Source organism: Octopus sinensis, linkage group LG11, assembly GCF_006345805.1.
Source record: "Octopus sinensis linkage group LG11, ASM634580v1, whole genome shotgun sequence".
Taxonomy (NCBI): Eukaryota; Metazoa; Mollusca; class Cephalopoda; order Octopoda; family Octopodidae; genus Octopus; species Octopus sinensis.
Genome location: NC_043007.1, coordinates 5084174 through 5105458, shown reverse-complemented (window position 1 = coordinate 5105458; position 21285 = coordinate 5084174). Strand labels below are relative to the sequence as shown.

At 36.6% G+C, this 21285-nt stretch overlaps 1 protein-coding gene across 6 annotated transcripts in view; it reads left to right on the top strand.

Annotated features, from left to right (window-relative positions):
- LOC115217121 (GRAM domain-containing protein 4-like) overlaps nt 1-21285 on the top strand; it is a 175650-nt gene that overhangs the window by 152579 nt on the left and 1786 nt on the right. For 5 of the 6 annotated variants that reach the window (XM_036507034.1, XM_036507033.1, XM_036507036.1 and 2 more), the window contains 4 exons: nt 7606-7732; nt 10617-10707; nt 12636-12717; nt 14458-14526. In XM_036507034.1, coding sequence (XP_036362927.1) covers nt 7606-7732; nt 10617-10707; nt 12636-12717; nt 14458-14526 — 369 coding nt within the window. Of the gene's footprint in view, nt 1-7605; nt 7733-10616; nt 10708-12635; nt 12718-14457; nt 14527-18824; nt 18938-21285 lie in introns of those variants that run through there. The other variant, XM_036507035.1, reaches the window with a different exon arrangement.

Genomic DNA, 21285 nt, shown 5'->3' with positions numbered 1-21285 from the left:
TATGCAGTATTTAGTTATGTCCCTCAGCTTTCTGAGTTCAAATCCCACGAAGGTCAGCTGGTGCCACTTTGGTGTGCAGTTTACTTGGCCATTTACATTTTGATGTGCAGTCTAACCCTAAACCCTAAATCCTAATGCTAAACTTTAAACTTAAACCCTAATCCCTAACACTAACCCTACCACTAATCCAGAACAGATCATTTCACAGTGTAGGCTATAAATGCTGGACATGCTAAAATAGCAATGGTCAGCTTCACTGTTTATCTTCCCAAGACTGATGAAATAAATTCCTGTTAATTACTGGTACTGATATAATTGATTGTAAACCTTCTTCCAAATATGAGGTCATGTGATGTATTACAAATCAAAATATACAGCACAAACGATCACAACCTCTACTTACATCTGCTTTAACAACATACCCTAACTGTGTAAGAGACACTTAAACACAAAATATAACTGAAATAAAGCAATTCTCTTCTTCAAAGCAAATAGCACCACTTGAGAAGTGCTTTAACTTTGACACCTCTTCACCACCACCAAAAAAAGTATAACATATTTCAAGTGTCACCAATAAAAATGCCATTTAGAGATGGACATCTCCCTGATGACCACTTTTCAGTGTAAAATAAAATAAACCTTAGGTGTAGATGTGGAGAGTTTTCTTAAGAAATTTGCTTTTCCGACTGTACAGTTTTGAGTTGAGTTCTATTGTGTTGCATCTTGGACATCTTTTGCCCTGTAATTCGACCAAAGCCTTGTGTGTGAATTTGGTAGACAGAAACTGAGAGAAGCTTGTCATGTGCATATGTATGTGTGTATATATATATATATATATATATATATATAATATATATATATATATATATATATATATTTATGTGTATGCATGTGTGAGTGTGTGTATATTTGTGTCTCCTTGCCTTGATACTGCATGACTGATTTAGTGAATGCCATTCCTTTTCAATATTCTATGAAAACATGCTTTTAGAATTAAACTAGTATTCTGGTGTTGTCAAAAATGACAATCAGGTTATTTATTTTTACATTTGTTTTGCCATGCTTGTATGAGTTAGACATATAGAGAGAGATTGTTTGACAGCCAGATATCACTGTTGTCACTAAACTTTACTTGTTTTTGAGGTCAGGGGTCCCTTATTTTACATGTCCTTGAAAGGTACAATGCCAGTGGATAATTTGTTGAGAAGAAGTAACTGCTTGTTGTTCATGGTCTTTGGAGAATATGTTAATGAACAATACACACACACATTCATTTGCATATATGCATATATACATTATCATCATCATCATCATTTAGCATCCATTTGTCCTTGCTGGCATGAGTTCGACGATTTGACAAGGGCTGGTAAACTGAGAGGTTCCACCAGAATCCAGCCTGATATGGCCTGGTTTCTATGGCTGGATGCCCTCCCTAACGCCAACCACTGTGAGAGTGTAATGGGTGGTTTTACATGCCATTGGCACCGGTGCCAGTTGCATGCCACCTGTATCTGCCATTTCACTACGATTTCACTCGTCTTGAAGGTTCTTCCTTCTCATATTAACAAATGTCTCAGTCATTTCTCATTGCCACCATGGGGCCCTAAACTTGAAAGTTCTTTTTATGTGCTACTGGCACAGGTGCTAGTTACATGGCACCAGCATCGACCACATTACCTCCATGAGGCCCAACACTTGAGAGGTGCTTTACACGTGCCACTGGCACAGGTGCCAATTGTGTGACACCAACAACAGCCATAACTATGATTTCACACTTGGCTTGATGAGTCTTCTCAAGCACAGCATCAATATCCCAATCGATCATAATGTATTGTCCTTTTGTACACCCTGATGATTTTCCACCCAAGCTATTTTAAAATGCAAGATTATGTATTGATGTATGCTTTTAATTTTAATTTTGCTTGAGAAAAGAAGCAACTTTAGGTGAAGATCTTAATTAATTAATTTATTTATTTGTATCCATTGGATCTCTCCGTATTCAAACTTAGTAACCATAATATAAATAATAATAGTAATAATAATAATAATAATAATAATATATGTGTGTGTGTATATATATATATATATAATATATATATATATATGTTTGTGTATATGTATGTATACTGACACTCACACACACATTAGGTTCCTCTTAATTTCTGTCTACAAATTATATTTAGAGGAATTAGTTGATCCAAAGCTCAAGAATGTTTTCCAGATAGAAAAAAACGATGACTTTATAGTATTAACTTATACTAGAAACACATACACACACACACATACACAAATGTGTGTGTGTAAAAAGAGAGTGGAGGGGAGAGAGAGACATACTATATTATTTCATGATTATATTCAAAAGGAAAATAAGAGTACTGAATGGAAGACACAACTTTCATTTTAGATGGAGGTGTAAAGGAGATCACTTATGTTACCCTAGCTGAGTCTTATGTATAAATTACTCAGCAGCTGCATTTTCTGTCAATGAAACCTGCCACTCCCAGAATGTTAGCACCTCATCTTTCCACTCCCTTTCATTTTACATCTTCCACCTTTTATTCGTTTCATAGATATTGACTTCATTCTTCCACTCAGTTTCATTTTACTTCTACTGACATTTTCTGCTTTTCTATTTATCATTTGATGGCATTCTACTTCCACATTGTCTTGTTAATATGACAGATAATCTATTTTACGTATTTTCACTTTACTTCTCCTACTATTACTCACTCACTCTCTATTTGTCATTTAACGGCCACCCCCAACTTCTACACCATTTCATTGGCATGACAACAAATTAATTAATGCACATTGCTAGTTGAGGAACTTTTGGAGTTGTCTCCCTTTATAATATTATCTAACTCCAAACATATTTTTTTATAATCACTGCTTTTAATCCAATTATGGATATTTCTGATGTTGAAAACATTGGAAATAATGAAACTCACCGTTTTATAGAAATTTTGGTTAACCATTGATAACTGTAGATTCAATTTCACCTTCAAGTGACTCTTTGATCTTCAAGGCATTCAGCAGGTTTCCATTTGTTTCACCTATACCTTCTTCTTTGGCTTTCTGTCAGAATTCAACATTAACCGTTCTTGTTTAATGATCATCTCTGGCAGTCTTGCACGTGGGCCACAAGGCCTGCTCTTCATCTGCAGCAGCAGTGACATCTGCTGCTGCAGATGAAGCTGCTTGATGTAACAGAGATGTGCCCTTTCACATTCTCTCCGTTGTTTCTCCTCAATGGCTGGAATTACAAGCTTCAGCTGTTGGTGCCGTTCATTGTGCTGCAGGACCTTCTCCTCCTGGGTGTCTCGGGAGATGCCGAAGAGTTCTTCATATATGAAATATTGATTATGGAAATAGTAGATTGTACCAAAACCAGGCTACATTTAACACTTCATCCATGCTGATGAAAATATGGATGCTTAAAAGCATTTTTCTATACTTTTTTAATGTGAAAAATATAGAAACTACTTTATCATTTGAAACAGAGATATCAATTTATATTATACAAAAGTTAGTTACTTACAAAACATGGCATACATATATACTAACAGAATATATATACGTACACACACACACATATATATACATATATACAGTTATATATATATAAATATATATATATATATATATATAGAGAGAGAGAGAGAGAGAGAGATTTATCTATTTAAAGAGAATAATAAACCAAATGGAACTTATCTGGGTTTAAAATTTACAATAAACATTACGTTAACATCCATACTTGCAGGCTTACACACACACACACACACACACTAGACCATGGTTATGTAAGAAAGGTATCATGATGCAGTCTCTATGAATATAAGCATTATAAACAAATATATGTTGGTGACATCATATGTAAAACAAATACGATCACTTGAGCAGAATTTAATTGTGCTACTAAATATATGCAGTCTCATGAATTTATATACACCAACCTTCTCTGTGTAGAAAATATATATATACAATATGCTAAAAGCCAGCTCTAATCCTAAAAGCTGTTGGTTCCTGCATATATTGTCAGTCATGGACATAGATCACAAAGACACATTGCAATGATACCCATGGTTCTGTGACCTTGCTGAATGGTAATGCCTGGAATTTTTTCAGCTTTCAGCTAAATGTTTTCTTTAAATCTTTAAACAAGTGAAGGGTGGAAACATTATTTACCAAAAGCAATATGTTATTTATGCATTTGTCGAGGACTGAAATAAAATCATTTCTCAAGTTGAAAGAAAGCAGACTAGAAAACATTTCTATCTGTTTTAGATCTTTCATCAGGGCTGACATATTGGCTGTGTTTCCTACACAATGTTAGTGTCTATTAACACCCTTTGCTCCCCACCCCCAACTGCTCATATGAAATTTTGTTATCCCCCACCTCACTCTTGTGTGTTGAAGTGCAGCACCATTCATATTGAGAGGCCGTTCCTGCAACTCTGCCAAATTGTTACTGGAACTTTATTGATCATCAGTCTATTCTTCATCAAAAATCACATGACACTAAAATAACAGAAATACTCTCAAACCATCCTGTCCATGCCATCTTGGAAGATGATAATAATCAAGGGTTCTAATCACATCACTAGTATTTTAGTATTTCACTGGACATGGTCCAATATTCTAAATTACCTCAGTTTATCTGGACATTTAAAAGAGTTGATGGATGTTTTATAGGAAATTTGCTTGCTATAAACTTGGAATTCTATCTTTGTCTCTCACCCATGTAATTAGAGTAAGTGTTAATATTATGGATCATCATCATCATCATCATTGTTTAACATCCGTTTTCCATGCTAGCATGGGTTGGACGATTTTGACTGAGGGCTGGCAAACCAGATGGCTGCAGGCTCCAATCTTTATCTGGCAGAGTTTCTACAGCTGGATGCCCTTCCTAATGCCAACCACTCCGAGAGTGTAGTGGGTGCTTTTTACGTGCCACTGGCATGGGGGCCAGTCAGGCGGTACTGGCAATGACCTCACTCAAATCTATTTACACATGCCACCAGCACAGGTGCCAGTAAGGCGACGTTGGTAACGATCACGCTCGAATGGTGCCCTTTTACGTGCCACCAGCACGGAGGCCAGATAGCCACTTTGGCAACGATCACGCTCAGATGGTGCTCTTGGCACCCTACTAGCATGGGGCTCGAGTGCCAGTAAGGTGACGCTGGTAATGATCACACTCGAATGGTGCCCTTTTATGGATAACTATAATTATTTAATCCTATAATAGCAATTTATTTAATCGACATTTCTCTTTTTATTTTTTTTTATTTCCTTTGCATGATGCATTGTTGGTTTTTACTTTTTGTTCTTGAAATTTATTTAAAAATAATTTGCTTATGTTTGACATGTCATATGTTTGTTTTGTTTGGGATTTTTTATAAATCATTAAATTTATAATAAACTTGAATATTCTTCAAAGATAATTTGCTTTATTCTTTATAGAATAAAGGCGGCAAGCTGGCAGAAATGTTAGCATGCCGGGCGAAATGCGTAACCATATTTCGTCTGCCGTTACGTTCTGAGTTCAAATTCCACCGAGGTCGACTTTGCCTTTCATCCTTTCGGGGTCGATAAATTAAGTACCAGTTGAACACTGGGGTCGATGTAATCAACTTAATCCGATTGTCTGTCCTTGTTTGTCCCCTCTGTGTTTATCCCCTTGTGGGTAATAAAGAAACAGATAATTTGTTTTATTCTTTATATATATAAGTAAACTAACCTAGCCATCCACCCATTCAACTATTTTTCTACCCATCCTCTTATCCAGCCACTCATATTTATACAGTCACTCATCAATCCATTAAGCCATGCACTCATCCATCAATTCACCCATCCACCCATACATCCAGCCACCTGTCCATTCATCCACCCATATATACACCAGCCCATTTATCAACCCACCTACATATCAAACCATAATATCCATTCGTTCATTCATCCGTCCGTCCTCCTATCTTCCCATCTGTCTGCCTGTCTGAGTATACTTACCACCTATACCCATTCATCCACCCACCAGCTTATCCATCTGTACTCCCTCCTATCCCTCCACTGGTCCCTCGATCCAAAATTCTCACCAATGAAACCACCCAACCATAATATCTTTACTTAGAAATTCAGTTCAATACATACCAAATGCAACCTGACAAAAAAACAAACCAGGAGTCTTGGCCTTCCAAAACACAAACATTAGATTAAATCTGGTGAACAGAACACCAAAGCAAATTAAAAATGCCTCTTTGTCAATCAGCAAATACAAGTAAAACAAACATCATACCAAAAGAAATAACCAATTACAAGGCAGGAAAATAAAAGCCAATCAGTAAAAGCTAAAAGCAAACTAATGAACATGCAAGAGGCTACAGCAACATCAATGAATGTAAGGTACAAAAGCAGTTTGTATCAGTTCTCACCTGAAGATTGTTATGCCATAAAACTTGAGTCACAAGATAAACATTCAATCTCAACAAAATATACTGATCACTTTTTTTTTTTTACTTGTTTGATATAATTTGAATATATAAGTATTTAAATATGCAGGGTTGTTGCTATCCTAAAGCTTGATTTTAATAAAACAACAAATTATGTTAACATTCTTTGTTTTTATTGCTCTCTACATTTCTATTGAGTACTTTTTCTCCAAATTGTTACATGCACAACAACAGTATGTATGTGTATATATATATATATATATATATATATATTGATAAAAATGGTAAGACAACAAAGGAATGAAAGGGACCTCGATATTATGTAAATAGAGGAACTTATCTGTAAATGTAATATATGACAATTATTCGGTAGCCATATATATACACACACTGCATATATATATATATACATATATATGTATATATGGGACCAGTGTGCTGCAATGATGATGGATTTTCAGGCAAAGGACACCCCAATTAATGGGATATATTATGCTTCTCTGCTGGCATGCTGACCAAAGGAATTCGCCTCTTCCAAGACAACAACCCAGTTCACAATACTCATGTTACCCAGATGAAAGTATACTCCTGCAGCTATGAAATCCTTCCTCATTTCCCCTTTACTCTCCGACCTGACTTCCACCTCTTTCCAGCTATGATGTCTTTTGAAGAGGAAGCACTTTTCGGATGATGATGATGAACTTATTTCCAAGAGAAAGTCTTGGCTCTAGATGCAATCTACAGATGAGATTTTCTCAGCTGCCTAAACCGATGGGAGAAGTGTGTCACCATTGGTGGTGGCTATGTAGGGAAGTTATGCCAAGTTTCGTTTATCCCAGTCTTAGGGAAGTGGGCCTGGGGAAATCTTTAATGAACACTCCTTGTCTTAAACAAAAATATTGTTAACAGGGACTTTGAAGTTTTGGCAACTAAGCCATCTTCAGACTGTCAACAACGTTCTTGTTTAAGATTAATAAATTTGTACTCTACCAAAGTATAGAGTACCCCATCAGATTAATGTAAAATTTGTTTTTATTATAAATGAGCATAAAAACCAACATTAGTGTGCGTGTGTGTGTGTAGTGGGAATTTGAATTGTATTCCTTATAATACTAACACTGAGGCAATGTTTCTCTCTGATTTCTTCTTACAGCACATCCTACCTTTGAGTCAGTTTGAAGACCGAGATGACATAGATCATATGGTTGATCTAATGACAGACGATGATAAATCATTTTGTGAATTATTCAATCTGCCTCTTAGTGAAAACCCTCTGCCAGGTAAGCATCATCTAAAATTGATTTTCTCTTCAAGTTCACATCTGCATTACCTGTTCTAGATTATTGAAACTCCTTATTCTACCTGCCTAGTTTTAGGGATAATGGTTGTAGATCATTGCCACCAGATCTTCCAGGAATATCTGAAACGATCCATGCCCATCTCTCTTGACATCTCTTATTCACTCTCCCTGTCTTCCTCATTATGCTACTCTTCTTGTTCTTCCCTATTTGCCTCTGTAATTCTTTTGTTACCATTTTCCTGCTGAAATACACTGCTTTTGTTTCATTTAATTTAGAAAATAGGAAGAATTTAGTAAAATAACTTTGTCGTTATTAAACTGGTGTTTGGAACAAATTAAGCGTGAAAATTTGAAGGAGGGGTTTAATTTAAAACATGAACTTATTTCCGAGGCAAAGTCTTGGCTCCAGATGCAATCTACCGACTTCTACAGATGAGGTCTTCACAACTGCATAAAACGATGAGAGAAGTGTCTCACCATTGGTGGTGACTATGTAGAGAATTATGTCAAGTTTCATCTATCTCAGCCCTCGGAAGTGGGTCGGGGAAATGCTTAATGAATGCCCCTCATAAGTCCTGTCTTTATTAAGCAATGCTTCAAGGAAACACTTTTAAAAATTGATGAGAAGTAAATTCTTTGAGAATGATAGGTGATTGTTTAGAAATTCAATGATTTAATTAATAATTGTTTAAGAATGTGAAGCTATCTCTTATAGTCTTTAGAATAATTGAAAACGATAATTACTAATTGTTTGTCAGTGTTGTTATATCTTCACTGCGTATTTATTTGTAGTTTTTTTTTTTTCTTTTTTAATGATCCTTGTTATATGTTGACACTAACTTCATTATTTGTGGAAGGTTTTATGTAAATGGCATCGCTAAACAGTGTTATTTTCCTTCACCATTAAAATGTACAATCTTGTGTTATCACTTAGTGATCTTTTCATTACTATTTTGACAAATACAGTAAAATGTTTACTTGGGTAATGAGGCCAGTACAAGACCAAAAAATGTTTGGAATTGTCTCACGTGACATAATCGTTATTTTATGTCACATTTCCATGTTGGCATTCGTGAGTGAGAACTTATTAAGACTTATTGAGTTTTAGAATCAGATGTTCTTCCTGTCACCGACATTTATTTGTTTCTCAAGAAATTTTTTTTCCACTGGTTTTTACATGTTTACTCTTGTTTTGATGTCATATTATGATTGCAAATGAACCTCACCATCATACCAGTGATGTTATTCATTTCCTGTCCTCCATGGTGAAATATTACTTTGCTTGGAAACAAGAGAAGCATGGCAACAGGATGGCTATTGAGCCGTAAAAAATTTGCCTCTACACATTCTATCTGGCCTGGTGCAAGCATGGAAAAAGAGATGTTGAAATGATATTGATGATGATGATGATAACAACAACGAGGATGATACATATTTGAAAAATATTATAGAAAACAATTTTAGTGACATTTCAAATAATCATTCCTACAACTGTTTCAGTAATTCTTACGCATAACATTTACATCAACAGTTCTTGTCTCCAAAACTTCACCTACATGGTACTGGTTGGCCCAAATCTAAAATCACAGTAACCATGTGATTGCAAAATGTACCTCACAAGCACACAGCCATGTCTGATTCTTCAACTTGCCAGAAATATAAAATAATATCTTTATTTTTTTCTTTATTGCATATTTATTTCTGATTCACTTTGCAGTGCTCCATGTATTATACAGGGTGTCCATAAAGTCTCCTTACAATTCAAAAACTTTATTACAAAGGCAGTTGACAAGATATCTTAAACAGATTTATTTTATTGTAATAATTGTTTATATTAAAGTATTTTTAAACTATTATTTAATAGACCTCAATATAGGCACCATTAGTTGCGCGGAGCACATCAAGACGGTACTCGATTTCTTGCCATGTTCGTTGTGGTATAGCCCCATCAATGGTGGCAATGACATTACGAATCCTTTGCTTCAAGTCAGCAATGTCCCATATCTTTGTTTGATACACGATATCTTTTACACAACCCCATAAAAAGATGTCCAAGGGAGTGATATCTGGCGAACACGGTGGCCATGGAATTGACCCATCCCTTCCAATCCATCGGTCTGGAAATATTTGATTGAGGAACTGATGAACATGCCATCCCCAATGTGGTGGTGCACCATATTGTTGGAAAATGATGGTTGGTTGTAAATCAATCAGTTGTGGTGCCACATATTCGGTCAGAAGGTCGAGGTAAACATCTGCAGTAATTGTTGCCTCGTTGAAAAAAAATGGACCAATTATTTGATTACACATGATTCCACACCACACATTCACTTTTGGACTATCCCGTTGAAGCTCCCTAGTCACAGGGGGGTGGGGGGTGTTCTGATCCCCAGATTCTCACATTGTGTCTGTTTAATTTCCCTGAAACATGAAAAGTCACCTCGTCACTAAAACAAACTCGCTTGAGGAATGCTTCATCTTCCTTTTATAGGGGTTCAGTGAATCAGTTTCCTTCCATCAACAGAGTATCTGAAACACAAAAGTTTAATATCAATAAAAACTTTAATAAACAATTATTAAAATAAAACAAATCTGGTTAAAATATCACATCAACTGCCTCTGTAATAATTTGGAATTTTGGAGTTTTTGAGTTATTTTGATTATTTGAGATTACAGAACTGTCTTTCTTGACTCTCTGGATTAAAGCATTGATCCACTCCACAATATCAGTAGATTACTGAGTGATTTAAATCCTCTTTCTTACAGTATTAAACGTATTAGTATTCTTGCTAACTTAACTGATTGGTTTCCATGCAGATGATGTCCCTTGATTATTTTTCATTGTTTATTATATTCTGATGCAGGTTGGCAAGGAGGACGACGCTGTGCATTGATTAACAAAGATAAAAGTTTAACAGCAGCTTTTAAAAATGGTAAACTGTTTCTCACGCGAAGGTAAAATAAAATATATTTATCTTACATTGCTTTATTTTCTAATCTATATTTATTTCTCTTTTTAATTTTCACATATATTTCACTAAAAGGATATTATTTACATATCACCTCATTTACATATTCCCTTTCCTGTCAATGTCATATTTATTTTTTCATAGGTAAATAATACATATTTTCATATATATTTCAATTATACGTTGACATTATATCATTTGTCCTTTTCATAATGATATTAATTCCATAAACTTGTTCTTCTCAATTTTTAGATACGTTAAGTTCCATTTGTATTTTTTTAATTATATATGTATATAGGAATGTAGGCATAACACACAACATTCCAGAATATTATAAACATAGGATAATATAAGACGAAAATGTAAGAAATATTGTCACATTCCATTTCATTTTGTATTTCATATTCACATGAACTATTTTTCTTCTAAAGAATCTGAAATATTTTTGTATAAAAAGTGTGGAAAATACAATAAATCCCATTAACTACTTTGAATCATAATTTTATTTTATAATCTAGTGTCTTTTTTTTCAATATTCCATTATAATTATTATTAATAATAATAATAATAATAAGACAATGAGCTGGATAGATCGTTAGCACAGCAAGCAAAATGCTTAGAGGCCTTTCTTCTGTCTTTACATTCTGAATCCAAATTCAATTGAAGTTGACCTTTCAGGTTTGATAAATTAAGTGCCAGTGAAATACTGGGGTCAATGTAATCAACTAGTCCCCTTTCCTCCAAATTTCAGGCCTTGTGCCTTTAGTAGAAAGGATTATTATTATTATTATCATTATTATTATTATTATTATTTCAAGGCAGTGGTTGACAGAATCATTAGAACACTAGTAAAAATGCTTATGCTTAGCTGCATTTTGCCCAACTTTACATTCTAAGTTCAAATTCCATCAAGGTCAACTTTGTCTTTCATCCTTTTGGAGGTCAATAAGTACTAAGTACCAGTTGAACACTGGGAGTTTAACATACCCCATCCCATGAAATTACTGACCTTGTGCCAAAATTTAAAGCCAATCTTCTTTTTCTTCTTCTTATTATTTTTTCTGCCCACAAATTTGAAGCCTTGTGTCTATTGTGGAAAGGATTATTATCATTATTATTATTATTATTATTATTATAAGGCAGCAAGATGGAAGAATCATTGGTTCACTGGGGAAAATGCTTAATGGCATTTGGCCCCTATGTATGTTCTGAGCTCAAGTTCAGCCGAGTTCAACTTTGCCTTTCATCCATTTGAAGTCGATAAATAAAGTACCAGTGAAACACTGAGGTCGATGACATCAATTTACCCCCTCCCCAAAATTCCAGGTCTTGTGCCTTTAGTAGAAAGGACTATTATTATTATTATTAAAATAAGGTGGCAAACTTTACATTTATCATCACCATCATCATCATCGTTTAACGTCCTCTTTCCATGCTGGCATGAGTTGGATGGTTTGACTGAGGACTGGCAAGCCAGATGGCTGCACCAAGCTCCAATCTGATCTGGCAAAGTTTCTACAGCTGGGTGCCCTTCCTAACGCCAACCACTCCAAGGTGTAGTGGGTGCTTTTATGTGCCACCGGCACGAGGGCCAGTCAGGTGGTTCTGGCAACGACCACACTCAAAAGGTGTTTTTTACATGCTACCTGTATGGGAGCCAGTCTGACGGCACTGGCAACGACCATGCTCGAATGTTGTTACCTTTTCTTGTTTACATATATGGCACATTGGGCTTAATGCTGTTCTTTAAGATGTTGGCCTGATAGCTTCTTGTAGGTAGGCATTGATCTTGAGCTGTTATGATAAACCCTTCTGTCTCTGATTTTAAGCCATTATTATTATTATGATCATTATGATTATTATTATTATTATTATTATTATTATTATCATCATTATTATTATTTACACTTTTAGTTTTTTGTGCTTTGAAAGAACGAAATCACCATCAAGCAAGAATTTTGTACTGCCACTTTCTGACATTGTCAAGTTGGAACGTGTAAGTACTTTTTTTATCTCAGATATTTTACAATATTTTGATATTTAAATATAAACAAGAAGTTGAAAACATTGCAAGTACTTAATACATTACAACCACATCCTTACTTTATATCACAGGTAAGATTGACTTTGAGAATACACAACAGTATTTGTCACTCTTCTGAAACAAGGCATTTTCCAAGATGGTATATTTCTTGGAAGGCGGCGAGCTGGCAGAAACGTTAGCACGCCGGGTGAAATGCTTAGCAGTATTTTGTTTGTCTTTACGTTCCAAGTTCAAATTCCACCGAGGTTGACTTTGCCTTTCATCCTTTCAGGGTCGATTAAATAAGTACCAGTTAAACACTGGGGTCGATATAATCGACTTAATCCGTTTATCTGTCCTTGTTTGTCCCCTCTGTGTTTAGCCCCTTGTGGGTAGTAAAGAAATAGGTATATTTCTTGGAAACTCTCTCACACAATACACTTCAGCAGTACACTTTTGAGACAGTGAACCCTCTGAAGCAGTATATATCTAAGATTATACACCCACGAGTCAGTACACTCGTTTTGTTCTATTGGAATCTAAAGAAGCAATTAGGTGTATTTATCAATGGCCTCCTTCAACTACAAATCTAAGCAAACAAGCCAACCAAGGAGAGCTTGTATGTTATCAGACAATCTGCTAGAAATAGCAGCCAAATTTCCCTCAAATCACATTGTACTAGATTTCACAAGAACAGACTCATTGGACAGTGTGCTCCTAAATATGACTGGAAATCAAAAACAGACGATGCTCATGTCTGTCTTCTTTGTGAGACTCAACATTCTGAGAGTCATCTTCCCCATCGCTTCCCATGTTTCCGTTGGTCTTCCTCTTCAGTAAATTCTTTCTACTTGGGTAGCTTTACATTACTTTACCCATCTGTTACCTGCCGAACTTATTGTACAGTCTTCTTTTTTCACACATTCACAGCTGATGCCCATTTTTCTTCTCAGAACACTTCTGCTCTTTTATTCATCCACATTGACATCACACAGGAAGCTGAGCAAGCAAGCCTCATCTGTTTCCACATGCTGCATTTACACTCCACACTCAACATACAGTTTCACTATCCATACAAAAATACTGTTATCCCCATTTCAATGCCTGCTTAGCCATGGATCAGACAGAATTTGTTGAAGAAAAGGTGGCGAGCTGGCAGAAACGTTAGCACACCGGGCGAAATGCGTAGCCGTATTTCGTCTGCCATTACGTTCTGAGTTCAAATTCCGCCGAGGTCGACTTTGCCTTTCATCCTTTCGAGGTCGATAAATTAAGTATCAGTTACGCACTGGGGTCGATGTAATCGACTTAATTCCTTTGTCTGTCTTTGTTTGCCCCCTCTATGTTTAGCCCCTTGTGGGCAATAAAGAAATAAGAATTTGTTGTTGAAGATTTTCTACAGGAAAGATCAAAGGCCCTTCTTGTTACCAACCCTCATCTGATTCCAATTAATAAAATATTTCCCCATAACGAGACATGGATTTATGGAAGACTAGAAGCAAGCAACCATCACAGGATATCTAGACAATGGTATACACAAACAAATACACACATAAATGCACATACATGTACACACACACACAGATATACATATACATTTATTATTAATGTAATGTATGAGCTTTTTTTATAATTTTAAGTAAAATCATTTTAATTATTTATTTATTGTTCTAAATTGAAATAAATTTTTTTCTTTTATATCTTCCCTGACAGGCTAAACCGTATCCATGGTTACCTGGTGGAGGCATGGCTATTGAAGTCACAATGGCTGGTTCTGATAAGGTAAATATTGTTTCACAAAAGGAATACGTACATACCTATGTACATACATGTGTGTGTGTGTGAGAGAGAGAGAGAGAGAAAGAGAGAGAGAGTCAGTCATTATTCAGTTTTATTTCAAGATTTCTGGCCAATAGAGAAAATGCCAATTTCTAACATGGATCCAAGGTTCCTTCATTAGAATTTCAACATCAACAACAAGGTATGTTTGTATGCAGGTATGAATGTATACGGACAGATTTGTATGTTTTGTTTTATGTATGTCTTCTTATGCATGTACGTGCATATCTAGACATGCTCTTAAATGATAAACTTCTTGAATGTTTTAGATTTTTTTATGTATGTATGTAGTTGTTGTTGTTGTTAAGCAACAAGATGGGTAAGGGTGATTAGGTGATGGTCTAGGGCTTAGGGGCGGGAGACCCCAGACCTTGGAAAAAAAAAAAAACCTTGGTCGTCTTGTTGTAGTCGAGGGCTCTTCGTTGACACCCGACACCACTGGGAGGTGGCCCTCGAAGTCGCTGGAAATGGAGATCTCCAGGTCCAAATTCTTGAACGGCTGTATGTATGTATGTACGTACAATAATGCTCCAATAAGCACTTAAACACTATATTGCTCTTTTTGTCGCAGGAGTGGGTGTGTGGTAAGTAGCTTGCTAACCAACCACATGGTTCCAGGTTCAGTCCCACTGCGTGGCACCTTGGGCTAGTGTCTTCTGCTATAGCCCCGGGCCGACCAATGCCTTGTGAGTGGATTTGGTAGACGGAAACTGAAAGAAGCCCGTTGTATATATGTATGTATATATATGTGTTTGCGTGTATGTTTGTGTGTCTGTGTTTGTCCCCTTAGCATTGCTTGACAACCGATGCTGGTGTGTTTACGTCCCTGTTACTTAGCGGTTTGGCAAAAGAGACCGATAGAATAAGTACTGGGCTTACAAAAAGAATAAGTTCCGGGGTCGAGTTGCTCGAATAAAGGTGGTGCTCCAGCATGGCCGCAGTCAAATGACTGAAACAAGTAAAAGAGAAAAAAAGAGTAAAGAGTGAGATGACATTAAGTTATTAAAATAATTGTATGAAAGTATGATTCTTGCAGTTGTATACACTCGTTCACAGACACAAATTATTCACATAAGTTTTTATCATGAATGGAAAACATCCTGCTTCTCCAAATTGCTGAAAATTCATCTGAGGTTGAACCAAAAGATAATCAGAAGAATTAATAGTTAACATAGTTTGGTTTAAAAGACTCAAATAATTAGTTCTGATGCCAGATCAGACTGGAGCCTGGTGCAGCCTCCTGGCTTCCCAGACTCCGGTCGAACTGTCCAACCCATACTAGCATGGAAAACGGACTCAAATAATTAGTTCTGGTGCAGTTGCACATGTATACACACTGGGTGTCTTGTTTGGAAATTCTACCCCCTCCTTTTCCTACATGCAGAGTAGAGGCATTTCCTTGGTGGTAGTGCATCATTTGTATGTTGATGAGCTAAATTTTATTCCAGGATCTGTAGAAATTTCAAAAGTAAAGCCTAGAATTGGAAAATATCAAACTAAACTTAGCAAAGATAGAAGTTTTAGTCAGTAGGGACAAAAACTGGATTCCACTACGGCCACGGAAGTTCTATACTCAGGACTGGGTAGAATTTCCATACAGCCTACTCAATGTAGACTATGTGTGCACAAGAGATGTTGTAATGTTGTTAGCAGGTTTGATGTAAGTGATGCACAAAAGCAGTGAATAGGCAGAGGAGCTGAAAGTGTAGAAACCAGAGTGAAAATAGAACAGGACAAGATCAGGGAGCTGTTACTTTGCTAATGACAGAAGGTTTCTCTTTCAGGGGGAAAAGTAGATTGGATGTTATTTGTATATGAAGTGTGATACTCTGTGGGCCTTCGGTTTGGAGAATTTACAAAGATAGAAAGAACTGAAGTGAATATTACGGAGATGTACTTGCATAGCAAGTGACCTGACCTGAGATCGTGCACTGGAATGAAAACAATTGCAGTGTGGAAGGTGTTTATAAGCCATTTAAGAAACACACAAAAACCGTTAGATTCACTTCAACATTTAAATTCAATTTGCCAAAATATTTTCGTTGCTTTGAGACCGCAACCTGTTCACTGACAAAGATGCAGCACGAAGTTTTGTCAGTGATCAGGTCGCAGTCTCAAAACGACGAAAATATTTTGGCAAATTGAATTTAAATGTTGAAGTGAATCTAATGGTTTTTATGTTTCTTAAATGGCTTATAAACGCCTTCCACGCTGCAATTGAAGTGAATATATTCTACTGAAAATGTAATGTGTGCAGGAACAACAGAGCATGAATGAACAGAGAAAAAGAAAACTGGATATATGAGCAATTATAAGTTGGGTGTAAGAGAGAAGATATGCGATGCATCTGGAAGATCTGCCGGTTGATAAGTAAGTGCCAAGTGCTCAAAACAGATGAATATTAGGAAGACAGGGTATAAAGTGGTGAAGATTGATCTCAAGAAGTTGAACATAATAAAGGAAATAATATGTGGAACTGGAGAATAGCCAGGCATTAGTGCAAAAGGAACTTCTTCACAACACTTTCATGTCTTCACACCAGGATAAATGCCTTCAGAATTATTACTGCATTGGGGAAAATGCCTTCAAAATCACAGAGTAAAATGTCTAGTGGCATTTCTTCCAACTTTACGTTCAAAGTTCAAATGCTATCATGGCCAACTTGAGTTTTCGTCATTCTGAGGTTAATAAAATAAGTATTAGTTGAATATAACTGGGGTTGATATAATCAAATTATTTTCTGTCCCTAAATTACTGGCCCTGTGCCAAAACACGAAATTAATATTAAAGAAACACCAACCAGTAAGGAAGGATTTCACAGCTCCAACCTCAAATATCTCTCCCAAATCCCATCTTGCTGTCTGATATAAACTATTGGATAGTTTGCACTGAACTAAAATAAAATGACAGCTGGAATAGCTTTAGTTCTAAGATGATCCCAAGAGAAATGTCCTGAATCATATCAGGATCACAGCTGGGAAAGCCTTTGGTCATAAAATGATCATAGCTAAAATGACGGTCACAGATTGGTCATGAGATGATCACAACTGGAATAGCTTTAGTTCTAAGATGATCCCAAGAGAAATGTCCTGAATCATATCAGGGTCACAGCTGGGAAAGCCTTTGGTCATAAAATGATCATAGCTAAAATGACGGTCACAGATTGGTCATGAGATGATCACAACTGGAATAGCTTTAGTTCTAAGATGATCCCAAGAGAAATGTCCTGAATCATATCAGGATCACAGCTGGGAAAGCCTTTGGTCATAAAATGATCATAGCTAAAATGACGGTCACAGATTGGTCATGAGATGATCACAACTGGAATAGCTTTAGTTCTAAGATGATCCCAGAGAAATGTCCTGAATCATATCAGGATCACAGCTGGGAAAGCCTTTGGTCATAAAATGATCATAGCTAAAATGACGGTCACAGATTGGTCATGAGATGATCACAACTGGAATAGCTTTAGTTCTAAGATGATCACAAGAGAAATGTCCTGAATCATATCAGGATCACAGCTGGGAAAGCCTTTGCTCATAAAATGATCATAGCTAAAATGACGGTCACAGATTGGTCATGAGATGATCACAACTGGAATAGCTTTAGTTCTAAGATGATCTTCTCAGTGGAAAAGCTTTTGGTCAGGCAAGGGCAGCCTTTCTTGAGAAGTGAGCTGCATGAGGCAGGACTAATCACTGCCATGCAGGACTTATCACTGCCATGCAGGCCACCCAGCTGAAAAAAGATTCAAGGCAATTTTTTTGTTAGCCAATCCATTCAGAAAGGCTCTCGGTTTGCTTATGTCTGTCTTTGATCCTAAGTCAGTTCAATCAGAACTAAACTGAGGTGGAACCGTAATTCTGCTCTGTGGTCCTGTAGGGAATTAATATGTTTTCGTGTCTTTCATTCTGATACTGTCAATAGGTATTATAATTTCATATCATCATTTCATTTTGATAAAAAGAAAAGAACCCTTTACAGCATCAGTACTGAATTGTTCACAGACATTTCAAGAACCATTTTAATTTTGTTTGATTTAATCTTTTTTTTTGTTCCGTTCTCATTGGATATTTTTATAATTTCATATTTTTATAATTTCATTTCATTTCGATAAAAAGAAAAGAACCCTTTACAGCATCAGTACCGAATTGTTCACAGACATTTCAAGAACCATTTTAATTTTGTTTGATTTCATTTTTTTTTTTGTTCCGTTCTCGTTGGATATTTTTATGTTGCAGACGTATGTATTTGGGCCCATGATCTATCGAGATGAACTTTTCGAAAGTATCCTCTTTGCTGGCAAAAAGGGAACACTTCCATGGGCAGATGAATGCAATTTACCAAATTGAAACAAAAACCTTGTCCATTTCTATTTTTCCTGTGTATTTATGGTAGGATTACTTTCAGAATTTTCCAACTGAGTTCTCAGCATGGATTTCTAACTTCAAGAGTTCACGTTCTCTAACTGCAAGATGTTTGTTTTTGTTTCCATTTTATAATTTAATTAAGTTACCGTTGTTTAATAACAGCATATGATATTGATTTTAATGAACTAACTCATTTATTAAAAGACAAGATGCAATCTTCAGCAAATACTTACCTTTTGAGCTAAGATCATGGTCTTACGTAGACTGTCTAATCCCTTGAGCATTCAGATCAGCCAACAATAGTAAAAGATGTTGAAATTAACCACTTTGGTAGTACTGATATTTCATCTCATTATAAAGTATCCTAAATGAGAATAGGAATGGTAAACAAAAAGAGAAGAAAAACATCCACAGTAAATAACAAAGAAAACCAAGCTTCGCTTAATTTCCAAACTTAATATTTATCTAAACATATTGCAATATCTAATTGTGGTACCTATGGCAAAATGTACCATTTACACTCTGTAAAGTGGATGGCAATAGGAAAGACTTCCACTTGCAGAAACTGTGCCAAAATGTAACACCCAAATGGTCCCCAATTCAATTTGTTTCTGTGAGCAGTAATGCCCATTCAGGATGGACAGGAACTGTAATAACCCATCCGATCCATGCCAGTATGGAAAAGCAGGTGTACAGTTATGGTGACAATATTGGTGGTGGTCGTGGTAGGCGAGCAGCAGCAGCAACAACAGGAGGTGCAATGGCCCAGTGGTTAGGGCAGCGGACGCCCAGTCGGAGGATTGAGGTTTCGATTCCCAGACCAGGCGTTCTGTGTGTTTATTGAGCGAAAACACCTAAAGCTCCACGAGGCTCCGGCAGGGGTGGTGGTGACCCCTGTTGTACTCTTTCGCTCCAGCTTTCTCTCACTCTTTCTTCCTGTTTCCTGTCCCTCACTTCCTACGCAACCACTGAGCCTGGATGCGCATTCATCCATCCGTCGATGGTGTCGGGGGTTGACCTGCTTTCTCTTCTGCGGGTCTTATGAATAGCAAAGGACCATGTTTCGGACTTCTCCCACTGGGACGAAGACTGCTTCACTCAACAAACAAACAAACAGCACAAGTAGAAGCACCAGCCCCGATGGCAACAGCCGCAGCACCAACACCAGTGCTATGACCAGAGATGATGTCCATACCAGCAGCAGCAGCACAAGCAAAAATACCAGTCCCACACCCAGTATTAGCAGAGATGGCAGTCACAACACCAGGACTACAGCCAGGGATTACTTCTGCAATGACATCATCGACAGCAATATCACCAGACCCCTAATAACAGCACCAATGACGGCTCCTGTAACAGCATCAGCAACAACTGCAAGCCTGGGGCCAACAGAAGATACACCCAAATGTGTGAACACAACCAGCTCTCAAGTCTGGAGGTATATCAGGTCAGCAGGAACTGCTCTTAAGCAGGACCTATACAACCATAGGTCCTCTTTCAGGATTGTGGAAAGACAGTCTGTTACATCTCATCCCTGGCCAGCCATGTATGGTGCCTTAAGGATGAGAGAACCCCATACAAAATTAAATGGAGGATCATAGAGCAGCCAGGGTCCTAAATAAACAGGAAGGGACAAAGCAAACTTTGCATAGCAGAGCAAATAAGTATCTTTAAAGACTCCCTGGACCCAGTTTTCTCTTAAATTTTAAACATGATATCTATATCCCCAGCCCCCATTTTCAATTGCTACCTGCTGCAAGCATGAGATCCCCCATTTATTGATTCGAACCAGAAGACATCCTCAGAGGCTGGAAACAGCCAAAGGGCACAGATTCCCTGTTTGTCAACAGAACTGGTCTAAGGGAGATAACTAATCTTGTCTAAACCTCAAAAGGTATTTTTATCCTTTTTTTTACAAATTAACTGACCATACCAGATTTCTACCTCCAGTTTGAAGAGGGATTATATATCCTCTGCCGTCAGAGTTTAACAAATCATATATAAAGCTAAGCACTCTAGGAATGCAAAATCATTCTCACTCTATAACCAGACATATATTGAACTGTATGTAAAAATATATATACATATAAATGCATATACAGACATATATGTATATATATGCATTTATAGATATATATACAGACGAAACTAACTATGTCTTAACTTTTCCTCTCACACCGTCTCCGATGAAGGGATATAATTAATAAATATCCTGGAAACAGCTGTAAGACCTTCTATCTATAAATGTTCTAATATCTACACAGCCTTGGTTTTTTTTATCTCATTACACAAAAAATTCATATATACAGACATATATATATATATACACATA